The sequence below is a fragment of the Staurois parvus genome, unplaced genomic scaffold (assembly GCF_062004578.1).
Source record: "Staurois parvus isolate SC_StPar_1 unplaced genomic scaffold, SC_StPar_1.0 ptg000258l, whole genome shotgun sequence".
Lineage (NCBI taxonomy): Eukaryota > Metazoa > Chordata > Amphibia > Anura > Ranidae > Staurois > Staurois parvus.
In genome coordinates, this window is record NW_028318054.1 from 2,920,429 (window position 1) to 2,948,151 (window position 27,723).

Genomic DNA, 27,723 nt, shown 5'->3' on the forward strand with positions numbered 1-27,723 from the left:
AGAGTTGGTTCTGGCCAGCTCAGTGGATTGCTTTAAAAAAGGCCTGGATTATTTCTTGGACACACAGAATATAACTGGATACTAACATTTATAGGTAAAGTTGATCCAGGGGATATCCGATTGCCTCCTGGGGGGGTTAGGAAGGAATTTTTCCCCATTTGCAGGAGCAAATTTGATCATGCTTTGCTGGGGGTTTTTTTTGTTGCCTTCCTCTGGAACAAATGTGGGTATAGGATTATAACTTTTTTTTTTTTTATGGTTGAACTGGATGGACTTTTGTCTTTTTTCAGCCAGACTAAACTGTGTAATTATGTAACATTGTAAAACAACCAAATCAGTTTAAAATAGAAAAGAAAGGCAAAGTATTTGCTTATACATATAAAACATTATAAATACCCTTTTCCCCTCTTTTTTTTACAAGTGATCACATATCCTCTGTTCTCAGCTGCATAAGAATCTTAGAGGGTTGGTATAGGAGAAACACATATTCCCAGTGAATGGCTGTTTCGGGGGGGGCGGGGGGATCATTGGACTTGATCATTGCAGGAAATCTCAGCATAGTTAGAGAGCTGACCACACTGTGTTGTCCTACCTAGTGTGGTCAGCTTTTAATAGGAAGGCAGAGGAACTGGATCTAACACCAGAGTAGCAATACAAAGAGTACATACAAGTACATGGTACAACAGGCACAAATTAAGAATATGATGTTTTGGGTTCACATATTCTTAAAGAAAAAGTCCACCTTGATGCTTTCTTATAAGTTTAGGTAAACTTTGCATACAACTTCCTGTGTACTTTGCCTTTGCTGCACTGAAAACCAAAGCGTAGTAATCAGCCTTGCAAAGCCCTGGACTACAGAATACCTTCCCTCAATGAAAGGAGGCGAGGGGGTTCTGTATTCCAAATAAGAAGTGAGCAGCTACAGTGACAATGATTCTCCTCCATACATACAGTACAATGAGTGAGCATCTTCACAGTAGGACAGGAAGTCTGTTACTGGCAGAATCACCAGGTGACAATAAAGTGATAAATTGTGTGAAAAATGGACTGGTAAGCTTCAAAATATACAAATTTTGTTCTAGAATTATATTAGAGCTGTCATTGTCTGGTATCAAGTAGGGTAGTTTGTGCAGGATATAAATAAGTATAGAGCAAAGAATGCGTTCTAGCAAATATTTTTTTCTTTTTTAAAAACATCTCTTAAAGTGGTTGTAAACCCTTACTTATACCCAATGAAGTGACTGGCCTCAGGTGATACACAGAGATTAAACTAATCCTCCTGCATAAGATGTACCTATTTATCTGTAGTTTTCTCTTCTCTACATCCCCTCAAAGTACACAATTTATAAAGCTTGTCTTAGAGTTTAGAAAAAAGGGGGTGGAAGTCTGAAATTTTACTCTGCAGAGCTCAGTATAGGAGAGCTCTGAGAGCTGATTGGAAGGAAGAGACACACCCTCCTCTACACAGCTCACAGGAACAGAGCTGAGGCTGTCAGTTAAAGGCCATCTACTGGAGCTCCCTCCCCGTCTCCATTTTTCTCTGGGTGTCAGGAAAACTTGTCAGAAGTGATTTATGCTAATGGCAGAGGAACAATGCAGCAGACAGAAATCCTATGTTCATATTTCATGTCTGAGGTTTACAACCACTTTCACACGTTTTTTGTTTTTTTTTTGGGGGGGGGGGGTAGTGGAGTTCTTAGCTCCTGTTCACATATTTTATTTTATCCTTTTAATCTAAATTTTGACCCAAGTAGTTGGCAAGTGGGAGAACACATTCCAGATTCCATTGGGGGAAAGTCTTTATGGTCAACCCTCAAATCCAGCTCTTGTTCTTCTTGAGAGATTTACTGGTCTATAACTTCAGTTTAAACTGTGCAAATGTCCATGAAAACAAACTAGCTTATTCTACAGAGCAATGCCTAGATCAAAGATGATGTGCAAGTTAGTAACATATAGCAACCCACCCGATTTATTTATTTATAGTAAGCCAATATAAGAGCACATTTATGGTGACTGCCTTGATTTACAGCTTTTCACGCCCTCATTGCTCTTTTCTTTCCTTGCTGAATAACTTTGATAATAATTATAGATCACACTTAAAAATCAACTGCACGTTGGTACCTAATTTTTACACATTGTTTTATCTTTTTTATTTCAAGAAAAAAAAATGAATGCTGCTCTTGATTTACATTGATGTTTACAGCGTAAATAGTGGTGGGTGTACGTGTAAAAAGGATTGATATATTGCTACATGGAGTGCTAATGAGCACATGGATGTTAATTATGCATATGAACTACCTTCAGGAAGAGGATCTGTTACAAGGATGGATCAGTAATGGGTACTGCATATGTAATGAAACAAAAGAAGTATTTTCACATTGCTGTATCTTGTTCTACATACTGAAAAACATTTTTTGATGCAATAATACCTTTAATTCACTGTAATTATTTCCACTGGGTTGGCTAGATTTAATTAAGGCTTTTGTAAATGTGTATATGAATATACTTTTGAAAGTTTCTTTTATCTAGCGGCTTTCAGATGCCCTTATTCTTCAGTACAAATCATTTGTGGTGATAGTTGAACATGAAAAAAATACCAACATGTCATACAGTAGCAAGAACAGAAACATGAGATTACATCAAAACTTTTTTTTGTTAATCGGGCCATGAATTTTATCTGTACATTCTAAAATGGGGTGCCTGTAGACCGGAGGTGTCAAACTGGAGGCCCTTCTGCTGTTTTGAAACTCCAAGTCCCATCATGCCTCTGCCTTTGGGAGTCATGCTTGTAACTGTCAATCTTGCAATGCCTCATGGGTCTAGTAGTTTGTCAACAGCTGGAGGGCCACCAGTTTGACAACCGTGTTCTAGACTGTCCATTTTAAAACCATCATTTTAAAAGAGCACCCCATTCTACAATCTGAAAAACTATTCTAATAGTTTTCTATAATGCAGCAACATCCACACATGTAGGACACCCAATGTTAGGGGTGATTTATTCTTCAACGTAAATACACTTTTATACACTGATACTGAGTAGTATTCCATTGTTTCTCTTCTCCCTCCATCACTGAGCTAATGTGAGTCCAGCATTGATGGAGAGGGGCAGGGCAGGGTCAAACTAGGATGCTGTGCAGGCAGCTGACATTCTCCTTATCAACTGATGATGTAATTGGTTGCCAGGACACCGGTGGCTAGAAGGTTGTAATGGTGAAAAATTAAAACCTATGGCTTTGTGTAACTAAAAGGCAGGTTTGTTCCACCCACTGACTTGTATACCAGTTTTGGCCAATTTGTAGACATTTTGTCAAGGCACCCCTGAAGAAACCTCAAGGCACCCCAGGGTGCCTGAGCACCCTGGTTGAGAAAGGCTGCCTTAGATGATCTCACACTGCATGTATGCAACTATGAGGCTATAGGTGCAGGAACACAGCTTAGGAACACAAAGCTTCAGTTTGATTAAAATGAACAAACAAAAAATAATCACAAGGGATATTACTTGTGTACTTTGTGCTGTTGTCTTCTGGTTTCATGAAGTCTTCATCCTTCGATGCCCCCTACCACCACCACCACCTTAATCTGCCAGTGTGGCAGGGGTTAATAGAACTGAGGCAGCAGTGACAGGTATTCATCAAAGTGCCCAACTATGTCTCCCTTTTCATCCTGCTCCTCCATTCATAGTAGCCGTAATTACAACTCCTATGAATTAAATCAATTTAGGAATGAAGATTGGGCAGAAGATTGAAAGATCCTCCCCCTCCATTCATAGGTCATGTTTCATGAATAGAAGCTGTAGTTACCACTTCTATGAATGGAAGATGTGAGCAGAAGGATGTTGCATACCGGTAGATCACTTATCACAACTCCATTAACCCCCACTCTACTGGAAAATTAGGGAACAAGGGGGGTTATCAGAGGGGGAAGATTTCTACTAAACCAAAAGACAGTAGCACAAGGAACACTGAAGGTAAGTAATGCCACTTGTGCAAATGCTTCATTTTTTTGTTTTAACTAAATGTTTCCTATAACATAGTAAAGCTTTCTTTTATGTGTTCAGGTCCAAGTAACACAAGGTTAAGGATCTGTATTTTAGCTGAAAATAATGTCATATTTGTTAAACAAGTATCTTGATGCATTAACTTTGTGAATTAAGCCTTTTTTTTTTATAAATTCGACCAATTCTTAGAGGATCAGAGTTTCAAAACCTACGAATTTGTAGAAGAGACTTGAAGGATAAGTTCACCTTTGGGAACATGTTACATGTTCCACCCATTTTTAGGGTGTAACATGTAACATGTTCCTGTAACCTCCCTCCCTCCTTATCTCCATACTATTTGTCAAATTTGAAAATGCCACCCATACAGTCGCATCATTCATTTACAGACTCCTGTGAAGGAATGAACTGCAAGTCCTGACAGCCTTAGCGGCTGTCGGCTTGTAGTTTTCAATTAACTACTTCAGCGCTTTGGTAGTTCATTGAAGCTTCCTGTCAGAATATCTGCTTGCTTGTACATACCATATGGCAAGCAGATATTCTGACAGGTCTGCAGGAGACCTGCATGCCATCAGAGATCTACTGATCGTTGGTGCAATGCTTTCCAGGCTCCTGTAGACAAAAATAATAAATGCACATTTTTTTTACCTGAAAAAAAATGTGCATTTATTATTTTTTTCTAAAAAGTGAACTAATAATTTAATGTGTTTTTTTTCTGCTGGCCTTGTCTTAAAATGTGTAACTGCCCCTGTAGAAGTTGTTATGGTCTCTAACTTTCTTTTCCTTTCCCCGCTGTGTTTGTCAAACTCACTGACAATACACTCATTTTACCTGCTGTTTTAAAGCAATGATTTTTGTTAAAAAGCAAATTAAAGGGTAGACAGGTGCAATTTGTTTCATTTTGATTAGTTTTTCAGACAAAAATTTAATTTTCAAAGAGTTGGATGTATCCAGATTTCCAAATAGACATAGAAATGAATGGCAATGAATCCAAAAAGTTATAATGAAAATAACAAATGCATTTGTATCATTTGGAAGTTGTCACATCTTCGAATGAAGTAGATAACATAACAAATTATCCAAATTCATTGTGAATAGCTGGTTGCTAAGGAGCTGGCGGTCTCCACATCCTTAACAACCATGACTCATCATGTCAGCATGATTCCCCACTGATAGCAGAATGTAAACAAAACAAGTATTGGCATTACAAATTTTCAAAAAAGCAGTGTGGTCCTTTGGGTCTGGTATGGATTTTGAGGGGAACTCCACACCAAAACTTAACCCCCCCCCAAAATCCATACCAGATCCATATCCGAGCATGAAGCCCAGCAGGCCAGGAAAGGGGGGGGACAAGCAAGTGCACCCCCCCAACCATACCAGGCCACATGCCCTCAACATGGGGGGTGCTTTGGAGGATGAAATCCCCCAATTAACTTGGAAAATTTGTTATGCTATAGAGCAAATTCAAATAGTTTCTATATAGTTTTTCGTATCCACACAGGCCAACGAATATACAAAACAAGTGCTGAAGATATGAAACAAAACAAATCTATTCAAAATAACGAATGTGACAAAACAAAATTCTTCAATTAACAAATGTATCCAAAATGAAACAAAAATTTTCAGCGTGCACATGTCTATTAAAGAAATGCTTCTTTTTTTCTAGAGATCTAAAAATGAGTCTGTGGCTATGCTTTGGGCATTCGATTATCTAATTATTTTTAGAAAATGAGCTTTAAAACAAACTCACTGATGTTTGTAGCTGCAGGTACCATTGAGCAATTCATCCTCAAATTTCACAGCAAAAGCACTAAAGTCCTTCAAGTAAGATTTCTCAGCAGCTCAGCTTGCCCTGAAATTCCCTCCTAAAGCACCTGCTCTGTGTTTACTCTAGACATAGGAATACTGAAAGGTTTCTAAATCACTGCTGGATGGGGAGAGCAGGGTTCTTGTTAAGAACATGTCAATTATTAAATGATATGATGACCACATGTTTACTTTAAGGTTTATAATTGTTAAAACATTTTTGTACCTTAATATCAATATGCAGGGTAGGTATTTATAAAACTGTGATTTTGAATTAATTCTTACCATCTACACAAGATGGGGCTGCCCTCGTAGTCCCTGCAACTTGGCCAGGAAAACATGAACATTTTACTGTTTGTGACCTTTCTTCAATCTTGTTCTTATTGCAGCATCTGTGAGCAGCAATCACTTCACAAGTGCCAGGTTGTACATGAACTGCAAGAACAAAAACAACAGATAAACAGATATTTAAAATAATAAAGAACTGCAATGCATCTCCAGAGCGTTTACATTTGAAATTCTCAATTAAATCATGTTTTACTATCCAATGCATTCTGAAAATTGGCATAAAGAGCAAAAATGATATTACAATTAAATGCAATCATAACCAAATAAAACTATTTTAAATGATCTGAGTATAGTGAACTGAAATCTGATTGGTTGTTATTCAAGACAGTCTAATATTTTTTTTCACCTACCGTAAAAACAGCACATGTCAGTCTACAAGCTGATATACATTATATTGCCAAAAGTATTGGAACGCCTGCCTTTACACGCACATGAACTTAAAAGACATCCCAGTCTTAGTCCATAGGGTTGAGTTGGCCCACCCTTTGCAACTATAACAGCTTCAACTCTTCTGGGAAGGCTGTCCACAAGGTTTAGGAGTGTGTCTATGGGCATGCTTGTCCATTCTTTCAGAAGCGCATTTGTGAGGTCAAACACTGATGTCGGATGAGAAGGCCTGGCTCACAGTCTCTGCTCTAATTCATCCCGAAGGGGTTCTGTCGGGTTGAGGTCAGGACTCTGTGCTGGCCAGTCAAGTTCCTCCACCCCAAACTCGCTCATCCATGTCTTTATGGACCATGCTTTGTGCACTGGTGTGCAGTCATGTTGGAATAGGAAGGGGCCATCCCCAAACTGTTCCCACAAAGGTGGGAGTATGAAATTGTCCAAAATGTATTGGTATGCTGACCCCTTAAGACTTCCCTTCACTGGAACTAAGGGGCCAAGCCCAACCCCTGAAAAACAACCCTACACTATAATCCTCCCTCCACCAAACTTTACATTTGGCACAATGCAGCCAGGCAAGTACCATTCTCTTTAGCTATTGACTCTGCAGACAGCTGGCAACTTCTGTTCCCTGTACGCTGACTCTGCTTTACGTGGACTACCACTTCGTGGCAGAGTTGCTGTTGTTCCCAGTTGCTTCCACTTTGTTATAATACCACTAACAGTTGACTGTGGAATATTTAGTAGCAAGGGAATTTCACGCATGGACTTATTGCACAAGGGGCAACCTATCACAATACCACTGAGCTCCCTAGAGCGACCCATTATTTCACAAATGTTTTTAGAAGCAGTCTGCATGTCTAGGTGCTTGATTTTATATACCTGTGGCCATTGAGGTGATTGGAACACCTGAATCCAATTATTTGGAGGAATCCCCCAATACTTCTTGGCAATATAGTGTATGTTTAATTTTACGTATCATGTCTGATATTCTAGCAGTGCCTAACAACCTCCAACGTTTATATGATATGCTAAATGTATTGTGAACATAAATCAGTGCACAGATAGAACAGTTTATTACAACGATTAGTGTTACATGCTATTAACTTGTAGTAGTATATGTATGCCTGTATTGCCCAGGTGTATATACCCTGGCAAAATTAAAGAGAAACATATGCAGTACAGTTATTCAATACATGCCTATTTGTCTCTTTAAAAATCTTGCAATTACAGAAAAATACCTGTTCATCCTGCCATAGATCTACTGTGATCCTCATTTCCTGATATGGGTTGACAATGCTGCCTCTTATATGCTGAAATCCCAACCATTGCCATCAATTCTAACTAACTTCTACTTTGCAGGACTGCAGAAATTCTCCACATTATGCGAAGGAGATGAGAAGGAGGGGAGATGTTTTACAGTCCATCATGGAGAATCCATTTAGGGCTGACAAAACTACTTGTGATTTCAGTACTGAGTAAGTACTGAGCACTGAGAAAAATTATATAGGCTGCTATACTTCAATACTATCTAAGTCACTGACAAAGAACAAGCATGATGCAATTAAAGCTGGCCATAGATGAATGAAATTTGTCTGGTTCATCAGGGACTGGCTGAATTTCGATCCATGCAAGGTCATCCCTGTCCAACTGAAGTCAATCGTTAGAGCAACTTCTGTTGAACAGGAATATTGGAAACATTTTCTTGATCAGCAGCTGCAGCCAATCGCCTGCAGTCAATGATCACTTGTCAGCATACAATGACCCAAGAGTGCAGGTGGAGCAATCCATTCATTTTTGTTTTTTTTTACATCTTTGATCAAAACACAATAAATCTTCTATTTCCTATTTGTTAATGTATTTTAATTTTTCTTGCTGTGGGAGCATTCGTATGTGCTTGCTCCTAAATGTGCTTGCACCTAAGTGGCTCTGTGTGTCCATTGACACACAGAACATGGCTTCGCTGCCCCCCCCCCCTTTCTCCTCACTCCCTGTGGTTGACAGCAACCACTGCTGTCTCTGAGCCAACAGAGAGGCAGAGAGCTAATGCTCTTGTGCATATGGCTGAATTGAGATTGGGCTCAGGTAAGTATAAGGGGGGCTGTGGGGTTGGGGAGAGCTGAGCATTAAAGGTTTGTTTACCATAATTAGGTTAAAAAAAGCCTTTAGCCTTTACAACCACTTTAAATAAGAGAAACGTTGAAGCCCAATTATTCAGAAAGTACTTAGGGCATTGGAACTGAAATTGTTAGCCAGACCTGGCGGCAGACCGCAATGATAACTTTAGCATGCAAAAAATCTGACAGGCTGGTTGTACTAAAGTCAATTGAATGACTTCAGTACAACCAGCCTGCCCATACATGGACTGAATCTCAGCCAGTCCCTGCTAAACTGGTTGAGATTCCACCCATCTATGGCCAGCTTTACTAAAACTTCAAAAGTATAATTTGATTAGACATATACTGTAAGCTTTCTTACAGGAAGTCATTGTGCAGCATATTTACTGTATCTAGAAGAGAGTTTTGATAAATGCATGTCAAAAACACCACCCAGTTAAATAATACTCAGTTTTGTTTTTAAAGAGGGGATTGTGAAGAGGCCAGATTCACCACTTGAGAGGCCAGTGCATCCAACCAGGGCTGCCATATTTTTTTTTACTTTTTTTTAGGACAGGCACGGCCCTTATAAATGAGCTTCTAAAGGAGTGGTGCCTGATCGATCAAACTACAGACATAGTTTAGGGTGGGCATAGCTGGATTTTTCCAATGCAACAGAAGTGTCTTTTTTGCATTAAAAAAAATCAAACTAAACATGATATGATTGCAAGTAAGTGGAACAAAGATGTAACCTACTCCAAGTAAGCAAACCTCTTTGGAGCTCTCAAACATAAATGGGTTACCAGCATAGTAAGTAATTCAGCCCAAAAGGCTGCCAGCCTTGGGCAGGACCAAAACATATGTAAGACATTTGCATCTAAGAAAACTAGCTTGATCAACCAACCCCATGCGATTCAACTTAGCATGGGTGTAATGCAGCTGGTGAATAAATTTGAAGTGGACAAGCTTATCCACTAATAACATCTTATAGAAAAGTTTTGGCCACGTCCTCTCACTCTTCATCATGTGCCATTTCCTGTATAAGGAAGCAAAGGGGTGTGGACCACCAGACTGCAAAGTATCATAAAAAGTCACCAGTTTTGTGATGTCATGGTCATCCATAAGATGTTCCAAGGGAGAGGAAGCGAGGACCACATTTGTTAATCCAAACTGGGCTTGCACAGCATGGCACAACAAAGAATATTTAAAGAAAAATTGTTGGTAATGCCAGTTCTCACCCTAAGAACATCAAAGGCGATAAATACACCTTCAACTCCTTCATGGTTATACAGTATTTTCTAGAAATGTGTTCCCTGTACAAGGTAAAGTTGTCCAATGACAGAGGATGATTATTGCCTGGTCAAGATGGGGAAACATCTGTATGTCTAACAGCTCTGTACATCTTCCAAAGACACCCCCTGAGCAGCTGATACCACGGGAGAACTTATTTAGATTTTTGCTGTAGATTTTTGTCTTATTTCTATTCCCTTCATTTCAGGTAATCAAAGCATGCATATTTCTGGAAAATATTTAACAAAAATATGATTTATAGGTTGGACCATATATTTATAGCAAAAAACTTCTGCCAACTAAAGGTAGCTCGGCATCGAAAAACTGAGATTGTTCTGATGGAAACAATAAAGATGAAATGTATGAAGTCCTGGGCTCTTAATGCATGGTTTGATCTATATCATAAATAAATCACTGAATGCACACTACCATTAATTTACTACTGTCAAGATACATTTGTTAGAGTGGTGATACATTTCAAGAGGTGGAGGGTATTGGATATGCATTTCTGAAAAGGGTGCAAACACCATAATATGCATTAAAAAACATACAAAGTCAAATCAAAGTCAAGTCAAATGTGAAAATTCATTAGCATGGTGTAGCCAGAATAATTACATTTATTATCAAGGTATTCATGTCTGCTTTTGTGAATATGGTTAAAATCATCAGTAGAATCATGTACAGATTTTTTGCTTAATAATTGATGCATGTATATGGTAAAAAATGTTCTGGGAATTTTAGAAACTGTGGGAAATTAATAACAAAATAAGCACAGATTACTATTTACACATTAATTTAAAAAAATAATAAGGAATGCTTTTTGTGTTTTCTTAGATCAGTATAATAATCTATACTTTACACCATTATCAAGCTCTCAGGATATGAGTAAAAAGAGGAAAGAAGCATAATTTTACAACTCAGACATTAAATGAAAACTGTATTCTATGGTGATAAACTGAGTACAATTATAAGCTGATTTTATGTTGCTTTTGACCCAGGAGTAAATTCACCCTTCATCGAAGTCTCTCTGGCATTCAGATCAGGAAGCGTGCCTTCATTTTATGATCTGATCTTCTTGTCATTAAAATTCTTGCTGTGTTTTCACTATGTGCCATAAAATAATGATGACCTATGATAGCATAAGGAAAGCACAGCAAACAACACATACAATGGGCCTGTCCGCCAGCTCTGAAGGTACTGATCCACATAACAAATTGGGACAGAAGAGCACTTAAATGAAAAAAAGCCTCCTTGCCAGATTTTAATGGGAGTCACAGACATTTGAAGATATAAAGATGCAGCAATAAATAACATATTGGAAAACACATAACGCAGAAAATTGAGTTAAGAAAATTTCATAGCATTCTGTATTAAGAAGCTTTCTGCTGCAGAGGTAATCTTTAAGCTGGTCATACACTAGACAATGGTCAGTCATTTGCAAACAATCTGACTGCCAAATCCTCTCTTTTAGCACATTGTGAGCATATTCTATGAACATGCTTCTGCTTGCACACCTAACACAGCTATGACTGTCATTAAAAAGAAATTCAGAGAATAAAATTACCTAACAAGAACAATGATCATATACCAAGACTTGTTTAACAGGGTTGTTTGCTGAGGTCTAAGGATGTCCAGACATTCAGATGAAATCTTAATCCTAATATGATTTGTGATTTTAAGAAACAATTGCCTAATGTTTATGGATACTTAAATGTATAGCAGATGGAAATATAGCTTCAAAAACAAGTGTACTACTATCTGTATTTTAAAGATTTTTGAGATGCAGAAGCCTTCTATTTTGTAATGAGAGGCAGGGAGCTCTGGGGGGAGAATGATTTCCATACACAGCTTGTCAATTTACATAAAACCTATCCTAATGTCACTCTCACTCAGTGACAGGCGCGAACTGACAACTCATGGGGTCCCCGGGCAATGGGGGATCATGGGACCCCTGTGTCTTGCCCAAACTCAAAAAAGCCTATGAAAAAGGTACCAGGGGCATCTCATGGGGCCCCCTACTGACCCCGGGCCCTCAGGCAGTGCCCGAGTTTCCAAATGGTCAGTCCGCCCCTGCTCAGTGATGACTTCCTTTTAGAGACCAAATGTGGAGATGAGGCCATTGTTCTTTCAACATGGGGACAAAAGGGGAAGGGAAAGCTTTGCCATACCCCCTTGAAAGGTGCACATTCAACAATGAAAGTTATGTGCTCTGGTATGTTTCAGGAAGGGGAGGGGAATCTGCAAACTCGCTACCCCCCTTTCTTGGCCACCAGGGCTGCATTCATGGATAAGGGTCTGGTTAAAATTTTTGGGCAACCCCCATGCCATTTTTTTTTTAATTTTTTAAATGGATAGTACAAAAACAAAAAAGTAACTTAGAGTTTTCCTTTAGGTTTATAAGAAGTCATTATCCAGACTTGCCCCTTGCAAGGCAACTTGTCCCTGTGTTGGACATCAGTGATGTTACCCAGGATTCTCATCCAACTTTTTACAAAACAAAGCAGAGGAGTTGACAGTCATTTAGTGGTGGATGGGAGGCAGGTCACTGTAGCATTAGGGAAACATCATCAAGCAGCAGGGAAATATCACTGGGTGGCATGATATCGTGACACTGGATCCATATCTGGACAACATGATTGATAATGGATTAACATTTGGGGACATTGTTTACATTTTTTAATCAAATGTTTGCAAAAGGACTTTTTCACAGTTGCAAGCTTCTATTTAAATGTTTTACTTATTAACGTACCCCATATTCATTTCCCTAGAGGCAGGGAAAGGCTACCTAGGCCCCCCTTACTGTAAAGGGAACTTCCCAATTCCTATAATCCTCACCCCACATACTTGTGAGGATAAGATATAAGGAGGCCTTTGTCCCCTTGTTTTGTGGTAAGGTTCCTTGCAATGGGGAAGGCTTGGATACTCACCTTGCAAGGTAATTCCAGATGTTAATGCACACTTGCTGCCCTCTTTTTCTTGGCCATCAAGGCTGAGAATATCTGTATAAGGGTCTAGCTGGTATTTTAAGGGGGACCCCATACCATTTTTTATGTAATTTTGAAAGGACTACACAGCACTGTTCAATTACTTTACATGGCGCTTGAAGGCATGCCCCAAATATGTTATTTAAAGGATTCGTGTAATTTAAATGTTGCCCTTTAATAAGCATTAAAAGACCATTTTCCTGCTAAATGGTATGTAAAAATATATAATATAGTGCAGCGCTATAAATAAGTATATAAAAAAGAACATTAAAATAAAAACACTAAAAATAGTTCATATGGTGACTGGTGTCATAAAATGTGAATCCTTTGTTCAACTGGAACTTGGTGCTTGTGCAGTCAAAAATGAGAAGAATGCGCACTCACCAGAGCGCATAATAAATGCGCATTTGTATGTAAATATCCTGTTGTCATCAAAGTCATCCAGATCTTGGGCAGGAATGAAGTGGAATCCCTCACTGTATGTGCCTGGGTCCTGAAGCATCTGCATCTTCCAGCACACAGACAGCATGTGAACCTACATATATCTGGTATGTAAAAATGTTTGCATTGATGCATGATACCCATGACAGTACTCTTTTCTATCAACTGCTTGCATATTACCCTTGAAAAAGGCCACAAAAATTGTAAGGTACAGCTCCCAAAAACTTTATCAAGGTATGGTGCTATGTTCGGAATTCACACACTATATATAACTGGCCAGATTGAGCTGTAGATATAAACAAATGTATTAATAATTTTAAAATGTGAAAGTTAGCTCAGCTGTAAGAAAAGTACTGTAAATAGCATAATTCATATGTAGCATTATCCTTTTAAGGGTTTTGGGTCCCCCTAGGCTCTGCACAGCTAGGCAACATGCATTTTCCACACTTTCATCCAAAGTCAGTAAACAGTCAATGAGGTTTTTGTTGTTTTGTTGGGGCTTAAAACTTGGATGGGGTCTAAGAGTATATGGGATGTCCAATGGAATTGAACAACTTGGAGGACAAACTTCTAAGGCAAAATTGCAAAAATCCAGCAAACAGCACAAAAAGGATCCTAGGCTCTCTACTCCTTCAGGAGTGGCACTTCCCTTCTGACAGATTAGCACACAGTCTTTGCAAGGAGCACTTAGTCCCCTTAAGTGAAACTCCTCAGACCCCAGATGAAAATCACCTCACCCACCTGGCTATCTTGAGAGTATCCCAGGCAAGGGATTCCGAGACACACAAATAATGTAGTCCTAGGGAGAAATAGTTGGGTATTGCACCTGCTCGCCCTCTACCTTCTTTGTCCCGGGGGATGTAGAAGTACTCAGTGTCGTGTTCCTGTAGCTTAATGCTTGAAGTTTCTTTCAGGCCCTATTCTGGACTGGCTCCTTCCCTGCTGACAGGCTCTTTCCTCAATAGACTGTGGGACAGTGGAGGTCCTTCTGTTCAGCTTCAGCCTGTAGCCCCCTCCCAGGCTCCACACCAGCAGCAGTTCCTCACTCCATTTTCCACCTGACTCCCCTTGCTGACCAAGCTGTATCATATTTAGGGGCTGACCTAGCCACCATGCCAGGCCTCCTGCCTGGGGATTGGCAAGATTCCCCCAAGTGTGCAGATCAGCCCCTCCTCACCCCCTGCTTCTATAAACTTTTCCAAGTTTCTAGAGCAGGGGAGGTATCAGAGAATTGACCTGCAGAGCACTTCACCCTTACCCTGAAGTAACCTCGCTGACTCACTCCCAGCCTGATGCATACGCAGGCTTCTAGTAGGCCGCTAACTATGAACTATGCACATAAAAAATCTTACACTAGAGAGTGTTACACATATAACAAATATGAACTATTAAATAATAATAATAATAATCGTATGAAATAATTCATAACCATTCATAACCATCAATGCTTTACATTAGGTTGGTTCGATAATTGTGTGTTAACACTCTGCAACCACTGTTTTAAAAAATCACTAACTGTCTTCCTGGCCGAACTACCATCATGTAAGGATGTATTTGATATTATCCAATAACATTAGATGCTTACTACTTGACTGTGTGCTTAAAATGCATTGAGATTTGATTTTTCTTTTGTCCATTTGCTTGAGCAGTTTATGAATCATGATTGCCTGGATTCTACAACTGTGAGATTTTCTCTACATCTGACAAATATGTGACTCTGGCGACTCTGCAGAGGGTACCCCTGACCCAGTTATACACATACCTTACTATATTTCTCTTGCCACTGCACTGAAATGACTACTGCCACCAGCCTGAGTAGTGGGGAACTCCTCTAGTCATGTGACAGTGTTCAGTTCTAGAATATGATTGCTAGACCCAAGCACTGTCACAATGGAGAAGGTCACATGCTCCTCCATATCTTGAAGTGCAGGATATTGTTAGCAGGTGCTACGAAGAAAGAAGTAGAAATGGAGAGTAGGTAAGATATGTATTATAGGATAGAGGGTTCCTTTTGCAGATGCACTGTTTATAGCCCTACATGGGCAAGGTGACTACATCTCTTCATGTAGCAAAGTAAACAAAACAAAAATTAATAAATAAAAATATATTTTAAATTACATTAAACCATTGTTATGAAAAGATAAGACAGTATTCTATTTTACAATCTGATTGCCAATTTAATTGAAACAATATGATTCTCTGACAATGGAGATAGGTGTTTAATTCTAGTTAATGGGTATGTGCATGATCACAAACAAGACATTCTTAATAACTGTGAAATAAAATAACTCTAGAAAGCCATCTCTGCTGCATTTCCATTGATTAGCAATCCAAAAGTGCAACATTCATATATGTTCTGTCCTCTGTGTTGGGATCTTCTCCAGCTGGCAACAGAGAATACTATTTTAAAGGTCTCTGCATCTCATAGAGATTAACAAAGTTACATTTATAAAAGTGGCTGAAATCAACAGATATTTTCTTTTTATCTTCTTTAACCACTTGCCTACTGGGCACTTACACCCCCTTCTTTACAGGCCAATTTTCAGCTTTCAGTGCTGTCGCACTTTGATTGACAATTGCGTGGTCATGCAAGATTGTACTCATATGAATATTTTATCATTTTTTTCTCACAAATAGAGCTTTCTTTTGGTGGTATTTAATCACCGCTGGGCGCTTTACTTTTTGCGCTATAAACAAAAATTTCAAAAAATTTGAAAAAAACAAAAAAAAGTTTTTTTGTTTCTATTATAAAATTTTTCAAACAGGTAATTTTTCTCCTTCACTGATGTGCGTTGATGAGGCAGCACTGATGGGCACTAATAGGCAGCACTGATTGGCACTGATGGGCACTGATAGGCAGCACTGACAGGCGCACTGATAGGCAGCACTAATGAGGTGGCACAGACAGGCGGCACTGATAGGCAGCACTAATGAGGTGTCATGGATAGGTGGCACTGATAGACAGCACTGATACGTGGCACTGACTGGCATCACTGCTGGGCACTGGCTGGCGGCACTGCTAGGCATTGACTAGCGCAACTGCTGGGCACTGACTGGCACAACCACTGGGCACTGACTGGTGGCACTGACTGGCAGCACTGCTGGGCTGCATTGCAACAGAATGTCTAACATACTGTTATCTGTAGTGGTCTCTGAGCCTTCTGCTGCAGAGTATCTGTCATATGAAGAGCCTCACAAACCCTTGCTGAATGATTGTGTCCCTGAGAAGTTGCAGGCAAATGTCATAGCTCTTAAGCTCGAAGAAGCCATGCATATCACTTAAAAAATGAAAGAGAGGTCTCTGGCTTCTACTAGCACTGTTACTTTCTAGGATCCCTGAGACAACCGAAGACTACCTAAACCTTTCTGGTACACACTCTACTCCAAGACATCCTATATAGACACTGGAAACTCCAGGTAAATTCCTCATCACTCCAAATGTTGTTTAAACCATTGTTTTTCATTTTATTTCAAGACATCATTTATTCTCCTCTCTGGTTCCAGTACATCAGAAATGGATTTCTCTTTATTGCTTGGATGTAGTTTGCTCTGTGGGGGTTTACATCTCATCCACTGTTTCCATTAGAAAGGCTGACTTCCTTTTTGCAATTCCTGATGTGCCTTGTAAAGGGGAACTAGGTTAATTCTGTAATCAAGGTTCACAATACTCGGTTACTGGGTTATCCACTCAGTTCCAAGTAAGCGACTCCTGCTCCTACTACTGAATCTGACCAGAAAAATGCTGAGATATTGTTTTATCATCAGGGGTCTTTTGTGCAGCAACATGCTGTGCATGCCCTTTCCCTTCCCTCTCATGCATCTACCTCTTCTGGGATCATTTAAGGTCTATGAGGAGGATGAGCAGGGAAACCGTAACCATGAACACTGGGAGCTAAAACAGGGTACTGTCTGCAGAAATACACTGTAAGGAATTAGGTGCACGTAGCACAGAACCTAAAGTGATATTAAAGGTTCATTTTTTAAAAATAACAAACATGTCATACGTACCTGCTCTGTGCAATTGTTTTACACAGGGATGCCTCAATCCTCTTCTTCTGGGGTTCCCCGCCAGCACTCCAGGCCCCTCCTTCCTTCTTAGTGCCCCCCGTAGCAAGAAGCTTGCTATGGGGGCACCCAAGCAGGTTTGCTTCTGAACCATTGCTCTGTGTGTCCATTCACACATGGAGCACAGCTCAGACATGTCCCCTCTTTCTCCTAATTGGCTCACTGACTGTGATTGACAGTAGTGGAAATCAATGGCGGCCACTGTTTTCTCAACCAATGAAGAGGAAGAGACGCAGCGAGACAAGGCTCTCATGCACATCACTGGATGAATATGGAGTTCAAGTAAGTTTTAGGGGGGGCTGGGGCACTGCAGCACACAGAAGGTTTTTGTTTACCTTCAAGCATAGAATGCATGAAGGTAAAAAAAATCTTGAGCCTTTACAGCCACTTTAAAGTTTTTAACTAGTCCTGTAACACCCCAACAAGATAAAACCATCAGCAATAAAATAGTAGCAATTCTGTCGATCCTGTTTTGAAGGTGTTTAATGATAATACAAAGCACTTCTAATGATCTGCATTTAGTCTAGTGGTTTGGCTTTCATGATAATATAAATGGTCTGTTATAGCAAAGTCTCAGCTCACTGTACATAGTACAGTCTTGGGAGAACCTTAAAAAAAACTGATAAGTTCCTAATGATATCAGATCTCAGCCTATACAGATTTATGTACAGGACATAGGAATCTGTTGTGCTACCAGTGTCTCAATTTTTTTAGAAATATGTGCAAGGTTCTTGCGTGCCTCTAAAAGAGTATGCGGAGATCAATAATTAAAGAAAAACATCATTCACAGACACTCTGTAATAAATAAACAGTATAATTTGAAAATTGATGTCCTTGATTCTTTTTTATCATTGTTATTTTACTTTCCAGTGTTCAACCAGGGAGAACTCAAAACTGCACTAACAACTAACCATTTCAGGCAATTACATATGACATTGGGCAGCTTTAGTCGTTTGCAATCAAGTAAATCTATATGGCTCATAGATTTTTCAAGCTTTCTGTGCAAGAATACCAAGTGCCTCTTTGCCATAACCTGGGAACCTTGATTCTTTACTTCCTAAGCCCTACTACACTGCATTTATGGTGTTGAGAATGAGGTGCCTTAGTTTATCAACATTCATTCATGATCACTAGGTCAAGAGAAAGATATGGAGATCAGGAATTATTATTATTATACAGTATTTATAAAGCGCCAACAGTTCACTCAGTGCTGTACATTACAAAGGGGGACAGAACATGCGACAGTACAGTAACAATACAATGCGATACATGAGGGGTTCGAGGGCCCTGCTCTTTCGAGCTTACAATCTAGGAGGGAGGGGATAGTGGTACAGGAGGAGAAAGCTGTGGGGGGATGGAGTGGTAGGAATAGTGGAGGAGGTTGGCAAGTTAGCAGGGGGTGGGGTAGGCTTCCCTGAAGAGGTGGGTTTTCAGGGTAAGCCTAAAGGAGAGGAGAGTAGGTGATATTCTGATGGGTTGGGGCAGGGAGTTCCAGAGGAAGGGGGATACCTTGGGGAAATCCTGGAAGAGACCAGGGAACTAGAGAGAAGGAGGTCTTGTGAGGAGCGGAGTGTGCGTGTTGGGTGGTACTTGGATATTAGGTCGGGGATGTAATTTGGGGCAGTATGGTGGACAGCTTTGTATTTTGAATTTGATCTGTTGCGCAATCGGAAGACAGTAGAGGGATTGACAGAGGGGGGTGGCGGAAACGGGGCGGTTGGTAAGGTGAATGAGTCTGGCTGCCATATTCAGGATCGACTCTGAGTGGGGATAGCCTGTGGCAAGGCAGGCCAGTGAGGAGGGAGTTGCAGTAATCAAGCCATGATACGATGACGGAGTGGATGAGCTATTTAGTGGTTTCTGGGGTTAGGAACGTGCAGATTTTGGTGATGTTGCAGAGGTGGAGTCTGCATGAGTTTGTTAATGATTGGACTTGGGGCTGGAAGGATAGGTTGGAGTCCAGAATGACACCAAGTACTGTGGCCTGCGGGGCGAGCCTGATAGTGGCATTGTTGGACGTGATGGAGAAGTCAATGGCTGGGAGGAAGACTAGGAGCTCGGTTTTGGAGAGGTTCAGTTTAAGGAAGTGGAGCGACATCCAGTCTGATATGTCGTGCAGTAGGTTTGTGATTCGGGCGGAGACTAAGGGGGTGAGGTGAGGGGTTGAGAGATAGCTTTGTGTGTTGTCGGCTTAGAGGTGATAGTTGAAGCCATGAGAGTGTATGAGTTGGCCAAGGGAAGAGGTGTAGATGGAGAAGAGAAGGGGCCCGAGGACAGAGCCTTGAGGGACCCCAACAGAGAAGGAGAGTAAGGGGGAGGTGGTAGCGTTATAGGTAACGCTGAAAGAGCGTTGTGATAGGTAGGATGAGAGCCAGGAGAGAGCTGAATCTCTGAGGCCGAGGGAGTGTAGTTTTTTAAGGAGGAGGGGGTGGTCGACTGTGTTGAAGGCCGCGTAGAGGTCAAGGAGTAGGAGCACTGAATAGTGACCATTAGCTTTGGAGGTTAGAAGGTCGTTGAAGAGTTTGAGTAAGGCAGTTTCGGTGAAGTGTAGGGGACGGAAGCTGGACTGTAGGGGATCGAGGAGGTTGTTGTCGTTGAGGTGAGAGCTTAGGCGAGTGTAGACTAAGCGCTCGAGGAGTTAGGATGTGAATGGGAGCAGGGAGATGGATCTGAGTTTGTTTGGGTCATTGGGGCTTTTTAAGTATGGGGGTGATGTGTGCATGCTTCAGAGGGGAGGGGAATGCGCAGAAAGAGAGGGAGAGATTAAAGATGTGGGTGAGGGAGCATAGGATGGAGGGGGAGGGAGGTCGTAGGAGTTGTGAGAGGAAAGGGTCGAGGGGGCAGGTGGTGAGGTGGGCATCAGAGAAGACCTTGGAGACCTCCTCGATGGTAGTAAGGTCGAACGTGTGGAGTGTTGAGGGGGCTTCAGTGTGAGGAATGTTGGGTGGGGTGGAGGTCAGAGCAGTGGCGGGGCCGTGGGAGAGGGGTGATGAGGGGGTAACTGTGTGAGAGGGGACGAGGTTGGAGGGAGTTTGAGCAGCGACAAAGTCTCTGTGGATTGTGTCAAGGGAGAGGGGTGATGAGGGGGTAGCTGTGTGAGAGGGGACAGGTTTGGAGGGAGTGTGAGCTGCGGCGATGTCCTTGCGAATTGTGTCAATCTTGTTTTTGAAGTGATTGGTAATCTCAAGGGGGGAGAGTGAGGTGCTGGGTGGAGGTGGGGGCGGAGAGAGTAGAGAGGTAAAGGTGGAGAAGAGTCGGCGAGGACTGGAGGAGAGGGTCTTGATGAGGGTCAGGAAGTAGGCTTGCGTGGAGGTGTAGGTGTGGCAGGCAGATTTATAGTGGGTGAAGGCTTGTTGGGATCTAGTTTTGCGCCATAGTTGTTCCAGGGCATGACTGTGTCATTTGAGAGTTTTGGTGTGATCAGTCTGCCAGGGCTGGAGTGGTTGGGGTCTGATGTTTCGTGTGGCTAAAGGCGCTAGTGAGTCAAGCGCGTTGTTATAGGCAGTCATAGCCAGGTCAGGGCAGGACAGGGGGAGGATGCTGTCATGGAGTTGATCAGCTGCAGAGTGGAGGGGGGCAGGGTTCAGGTTGCGGAGGTTACGGCTGGTGGAAGTATGACATTTGGAGTGGTAGGCGTTAGAGGACCAGGAGATAGAGAAGGTAATAAGGTTGTGGTCAGAGAGAGGGAAGGGGGTGTTTGTGAGGTTGTGGGGAGCGCAGCGGTTGGAGAAGACAAGGTCCAGGATATTTCCATCAGAGTGAGTGGTGGATTGTATGCACTGTGCAAGTGCAAAGGAGGAGGTTAAGTGGAGGAGTTGGGATGTGGCTGGGTTGTCAATGTTGACAGGGATGTTGAAATCCCCAAGGATGATGGTGGGTAGCTCGGAGGAGAGAAAGAAGGGTAACCAGGAGGAAAAGTCATCAAGGGAGCGGGATACGGGTCCAGGAGGCCGGTAGATTAAGGCAATCTTTAGGGGGGTTGGGGAGAATAGTCAGATGCAGTGGGCCTCAAAGGAGGAGAAGGATAGAGAGGGGGGGTTTGGGAGGACTTGGAAGGTGCTCTGTGGTGACAGGAGCAGACCAACCCCACCACCTTTACGACCGTTGGGTCTGGGTGAGTGGGTCCAGGTGAAACCTCCATAGGAGAGTGCTGCAGGAGAGGTGGAATCAGTGGCCTGGATCCAGGATTCTGTGATCGCTAGGAGGTTAAGGCAGCTGGAAACAAAGAGGTCGTGGATGGCGGTGAGCTTGTTGCACACCGATCGGGTGTTCAGGAGTGCACACGAAAATGGGGGGGGTGGTTTTAGGGAGCGGGGGTTGCTGCAGGAAGTGGAAGCGGGAGGATGCTAGTGTATAAACAGACATTGCTATATGTGGTCATTTTACTCAAAATTCTAAATTAAAAAGAGATTTAAATCATAAATGGCTAATATTTCATTTTAAAACACTGTATCATGAAAAAAAAAAAATTGCCCCTTTCATACTATTTTCACTGCTTTTTATATCTCAGTGTTGCTGATCTCCTTCAACCTCTTTCAGTTGCTTTCTGTTTACATGTACTCTCTTCTCTATCAGTTGCATGTCATTACTCAGGTTTCCTAGTGTATCTTTCATCATCAGAGTAGGCACGCAAGAAATTTTCATTTCATTTTGTTTCTGATGCATTTGTTCATTGAAGAATTTTGTTTTGTCATATTCATTATGTTAAATTGATTCGTTTTCGGGATTTGTTTCCTTATATTCAGCATTCGTTTTGTATATATGTTGGTCCGGGTGGATTTGAAAGATTTTGCAGTTTTTTGGAATATTGTTATATATTTTGGATGGATTTGATATTCATATATCAAAACTATTCAGAAGGATTCAATATTTTTGGATGCAACAGAATAAATAATGCAAAATTCGGCAGCCCGGATTTTTCAAATCTAAGAATTGCATTGGACTGTGGAACTGAACTGACTGTGACAATTACAAATTCAATTTAAATCACAAACTTACTCGAATCCAAATTATTGAACAAATTTGAAGCTTAAATGTATTTCCTCGTGGACCCAAACTACTATTGAATCATGTGAAATCATCAGAATGAAACAAATGAATTTGTTAACCATTTGTCCTCCAGAGGATTTACCCCCCTTCCTGACCAGGCCATCTTTTGTGTTAAGGCGCTGCGCTACTTTAACTAACAACTGTGTGGTCATGCAACGCTGCAGCCAAATGAAATGTACATCCATTTTTTCCCACAAATACAGCTTTCTTTTGGTGGTAATTTTTCGCCAGTGTGTTTCTTATTTTTTTTTACTATAAATAAAAAAGACTGACAATTTTGCTATTAAACATGTCCAGTAAAAAAATTTTAAAAAATCAAATATCCTCATAAATTGGTTTAATTGAAAGTTATAGTGTTTACAAATGGAGGTATATATACTGGATTTTTCTTTTTCACTAGTAATGGCAGCGATCAGTGACTTTTAGCGGGACTGAGGCGGGCATTCTGACACTGGGGGAACTGACTTGGTGTCACATCCCCAGTGGCACCAATACAGTGATCAGTGCTAATAAAAAGCACTGACACTGTACTATTGGCACTGGGCAGGAAGGGGTTAACATGTGGAGCGATCAAAGGGTTAACTGTGTGCTGTGTGCTGTTTTACTATCTGGGCTGCATGTCCTTTACAATGTAAGCACACTGCTTTATATGGTTCTGCTATGCAGATCCATACAAAGCAATGTGCAGGAGCTGACAGGGGAGAGATCTGTATTGTTACTATACAGGTCTCTCCCCCATCAGTAATAGTCGGAGACTGCAGGTGCCAGCAGGGAAGCACCGCGAATAGCGGTGCGGGTAGGGCACGGGTACGTGCGCACCCCTTACCCAGAACTGTAAAATCACGTATATATACAGAATTTTGTGCACCTGTGCCACCCTGTAGCAGTATTTCTGCAATACAGCGGCGCAGAAGCAGTTACTTTCATTATACCTTTTTTTGGATTTGTTTACATTTGTTACTATGTCCATTTAGAGATTCTCAGACATCCAAGTCTCCAAAAATCTAATTTTCTGACAAAAAATTATTCATCACAAAATGAAAAGCACCTGTCTAATCAGGGTACACATGGCAGGGTGACAGCTGTCACCCTGTAAAAAAAGAATATTTATTGCTGAATTACCAGATATTATTTTAATGAAAGCTGCATGTTTAGAAATATGGAAACAGCTTTTTAAATTACATTTATGAGATTTTACATTTCCGTTTATGAGATTTTATTAATAGTGTTTAGATCTATTTTCTTTTTTTTTATATATTTTTTTCTTTTACTAACTATAGTGCACAGTGATAGCTGGAGCAGAAAGTTTCAGTGTGAACAAATGTATGTAATTAATATAACTGGGTAGCATAGTGACCACATGATAGGGAACAACTCTGATTTGTGCCCGATCATTAGTGTAGCTCAGAAACTATCAAGAATTTCATATATTCCTGCTGTATTATGTACTTATATGAAACAGTATCCTGTTTTCTTTGTATGTCTTCCATTGTGTGAAATTCCTGGTGTTTCAGCCAGTCCCTCTGCTTTCCTATTAATAACTGACCACACTAGACATGTGAGCAAAGTGTGGCCAGTTCTCTAGCTCTGCTAGGACCTCAGTGTGCTGTCCTCCAATGATAAGATTTCTGCTCACACCCCCTGTGCTGCTGTTTCTACTCCCCCAGCTCTCTGTTCTAAGCTGCATAAGGAACTTAGAGGGTATATAATCACATATAAAAGAGTGACAAAAAGGTATTAATAACATGTTTTTTTAATATCTATACATGTTTTGCCTTTTATTTCTATTTGAAACTGAATGGGTTGTTTTACAAGGTGAGGGTTTACATATACTGTACTTTAACCCCTGCTATTAACACATTATCAAAAATTATCTGGGACTGCCTAATTCACCACAAAACCAAATACTATTCTTTGCAAATACTAACATGATCTACGAACAACCCTGACAACTCTGAAAAACAGCCCTAGTACCTTCCTATTGGTCTGTTAATGTAATATATTGTCATACTTACCAATACTGAGACATATGAGTGGAGGACCCAAAGTACAAACTTCCTAGCTGAAGGTGTTATTTGCGTAAGACCAAATAGATGAAAATTTGTGCATTCCAAATGCAGTTTGCTAGGACTAGAATCATTACTGCCACACAAAGTAATAAACATTATGGCTTTACTTTTTACACAGGGATATTTATGACCATTGCTGTCTATTTATTTAAAATGTTTCAAGAATCATTTAAAAGAGAGCAGAAAATATTAGAAGAGGAAGCTATATTGATTGTAAGAAAATGAAAAATAAAAGGTAAGTGGTCATTAAACACAAGGGAGCAGGATGTGGCATGTCTTGTGGTGGTCAGAATGCACAGACACTGCTAAAATATTTAATAAAGGAAACAAACAATATAGTCATAATCACAATTTATTAACCATCCACTTCCTTGTAGATGATAAATCTACCTTTAAAACTAATCTCAATGTTTCAGTTATCTCAGTATGCTTACATACAACAAAGGGTTGCACTGTTTAAAATTGATAATGCATTTTTGGTAGATGCTCAACAATTGATATTAAACCACTTAATATAATCTTTTTTCATATCTCAGTACTACACTCTGTGTCCTCTTTCATCCTGTTCATAGTTGAATAACCCCAGTGTCATTCAGCCCACTTCATGTGAGCCTAGGTTGTCAAGGGCACACCACCTGGGGGTATGTTATGAAGCCACTCTGGGCTTTCAGCAGACTGAAGTCAACATGTGAGCACCCTCCTCAGTATCACTGGACCCCCTCTGGATATCACGTAACCAAGCAAAGACAGCTTTGAATTTAAATATTTTTTTTTAAAATAAGAAAGTGGAGAGTGCTCCAAAAAGGTGTTGCTGGAGAGTTGATAGGGGGGATCTTCCCAACATGCATTGAGGCTTTAAGCTTGTTGAACCCTTGGCTAGGGAATAAACAAGCCAATAAACTAAATTTCACATACAGCTCACACATTTATACAAATGTAAAACAGCATTTATCAAAACTATAAAGTTTTATGGAATTATTATAGAATCGAGGAGTACATTGTTGTCATCATGCCTATCACCCCACGATCAACAGCATTTCTGGGTATACACAATATAGATGATAACATATTAATTGTACACAAGTTATTTTCAAAATTAATCATATTGAATGCCCTAAATTCCAATATAACTGAGTGGATAGGATAAAGTTACATTACCCTACCTAACCATAAAAGCAAGTAAAAACTTTGAGGACTACCATTCAGAGTTATTACAGCTGACATAGTTGCAAATTCCCCCCAACGATGCATCACAGCTTAACATTTCTTGAGTTCTGAAGCAAGTGCTTTAACCTAACAATGGCCTGTCTTGGCTGCATCCAGCATTTAAAAATCTAAAACTTAAGTCTAGTACACATGACGAGAAAATTGGCTGGAATAAAAAAAAAAAAAAGGTGTTCCCTTAATCTGATTTTGAGACCCCCCCATGACAGTTCATGCAAAATTACCTGAAGAAACAAACACTAAAATATTTCTTGTAGGATTACAGAACCAACAAGTTTTGTTTAATCAATACAGCACTAGTCTGTAAAAAATTGAGTGACCAAGACTGTGCATGCTCGGAATCAAAAAGTACATTATAATACAATACAATACAATACATCACATCAACTCAGGAAGTTGTATTCTGTCTTACGAGAATTTTCATAACTCTAGTAACCTATTCGTTTTCGACATTAGACTAGCATGCAAAAAAATAAAACGCAAAAGCGAACCATCAATTGTCTGAAATTCTCATTGTGTGTTCTGGGCTTTACAGTCCTGCACATGGTGAGTGTAAATGAATAACTTTATATTTGGTTATAAAAATATAAAGCAAATATGAACTTGAAGATATGTACTTTTTACAAGAGCTTAGTGTGCATGTATTCAGGTGCCGATGGCGAGACAGACTGTTATGTGGTTAATCACAAGACAATATCATTTTAAAGTGACTCCTGCAACAACCACAGTTGTGTTTGCTGGAGGGCATAGCTGGAAGTAATATGGTTGATTTCATTTCTGATGCAGATTGAAGATTACATAGATAGTGATATTGTCTACCATATGCATAATGTCTTTTAGTTTTATTTAGCCACATGCAACAGTATTGGAAAGAGAAACCTGGTGACATAGCACTCTTAAATCAGCGTAAGTCTGAATGATATCAAAAGATACTTGATTTATTAATCATCAAGGAAAAGCTGTTCTGACCATATTTTACAAAGATAGATTAAATATTCATGACTGAAAAGAAAAGCAAGAACCTGAGAGAAATTCCTACTACCTGCTAGGAGTCAGAAGCCAAATACTAAAAAACACTTTTATTAAATTCTTATATTTACCTATGACACTGACAAATGCTACAGCCTTGTCTGTATTTACTATATTAGATTAAGCTGGCATGTGCTTCTGCGGTGCAGTTTAAAAAATTCAGATAAATTGATTTATGCTCAGTTATTAAAGCTAACATCCACATTTTTGGAGATTTCATTAAAGAGGTCTAATCTGCAAGTATAATTTTGTTCGGAATCTAAGAATATGCTACAGATATAGTACGCCACAATGAAGTAATAGGTAGATAGCACATGTTCTGTTGACCAAGGGTGTTTCTAAGATCCTAAAATGCCCTTAGGAATTCAACCTAGTATGGAAACTTGTTGAATGCCACTGTAAACAGAACTCAATTCCTTTTATTTTCTACCTATCTTGTCCATTAATCCTCCCTTTTTTCTTTTCTCATTTTTATACATTGTACTAGTGTTCCTTTCCTTCCTGTAAGCCTTGCTCATCCCTAGGAGAGACAAACCTATTGTCTGGCCTACAATAACAGACTGGAAGCCACTAATGAACTTTATGACTAACATTGTAGGTTTAGTAGCACACAAGGATGTTTATGTACTTCTTAAATGGAAGGACACAAGCACCCTTTACCCCCTCTAGGAAATAATAGCTGCAAGCGTGAGAACCTAGGCACTTAGGTGAAGACCTAGAGTCTTTACGCCAGATGCCAGAGCTTAGCAGCACCATTGATCTTCATTTATATTGACCTTGTGCTTTATGAGGACTCTGGCTCTTATTAGTATAATTATTATTCAGGATTTATATAGCACCAACAGTCTGTGCAGTGCTTTACAACATACGGGCAGACAGTACAGTTACATTACAATTCAATACAGGAGGAATCAGAGGGCATTGCTCATTAGAGCTTACAATCT

The 27,723-nt window shown here is 40.2% G+C and overlaps 1 protein-coding gene across 2 annotated transcripts in view; it reads right to left on the reverse strand.

The window, feature by feature from the left end:
• The window catches only part of TAFA3 (TAFA chemokine like family member 3), a 633,948-nt gene that overhangs the window by 99,179 nt on the left and 507,046 nt on the right, over positions 1 to 27,723 (reverse strand). For both annotated transcript variants that reach the window (XM_089681062.1, XM_089681063.1), the window contains exon 3: positions 6,086 to 6,235. In XM_089681062.1, coding sequence (XP_089537188.1) covers positions 6,086 to 6,235 — 150 coding nt within the window. The remainder of the gene's footprint in view (positions 1 to 6,085; positions 6,236 to 27,723) is intronic.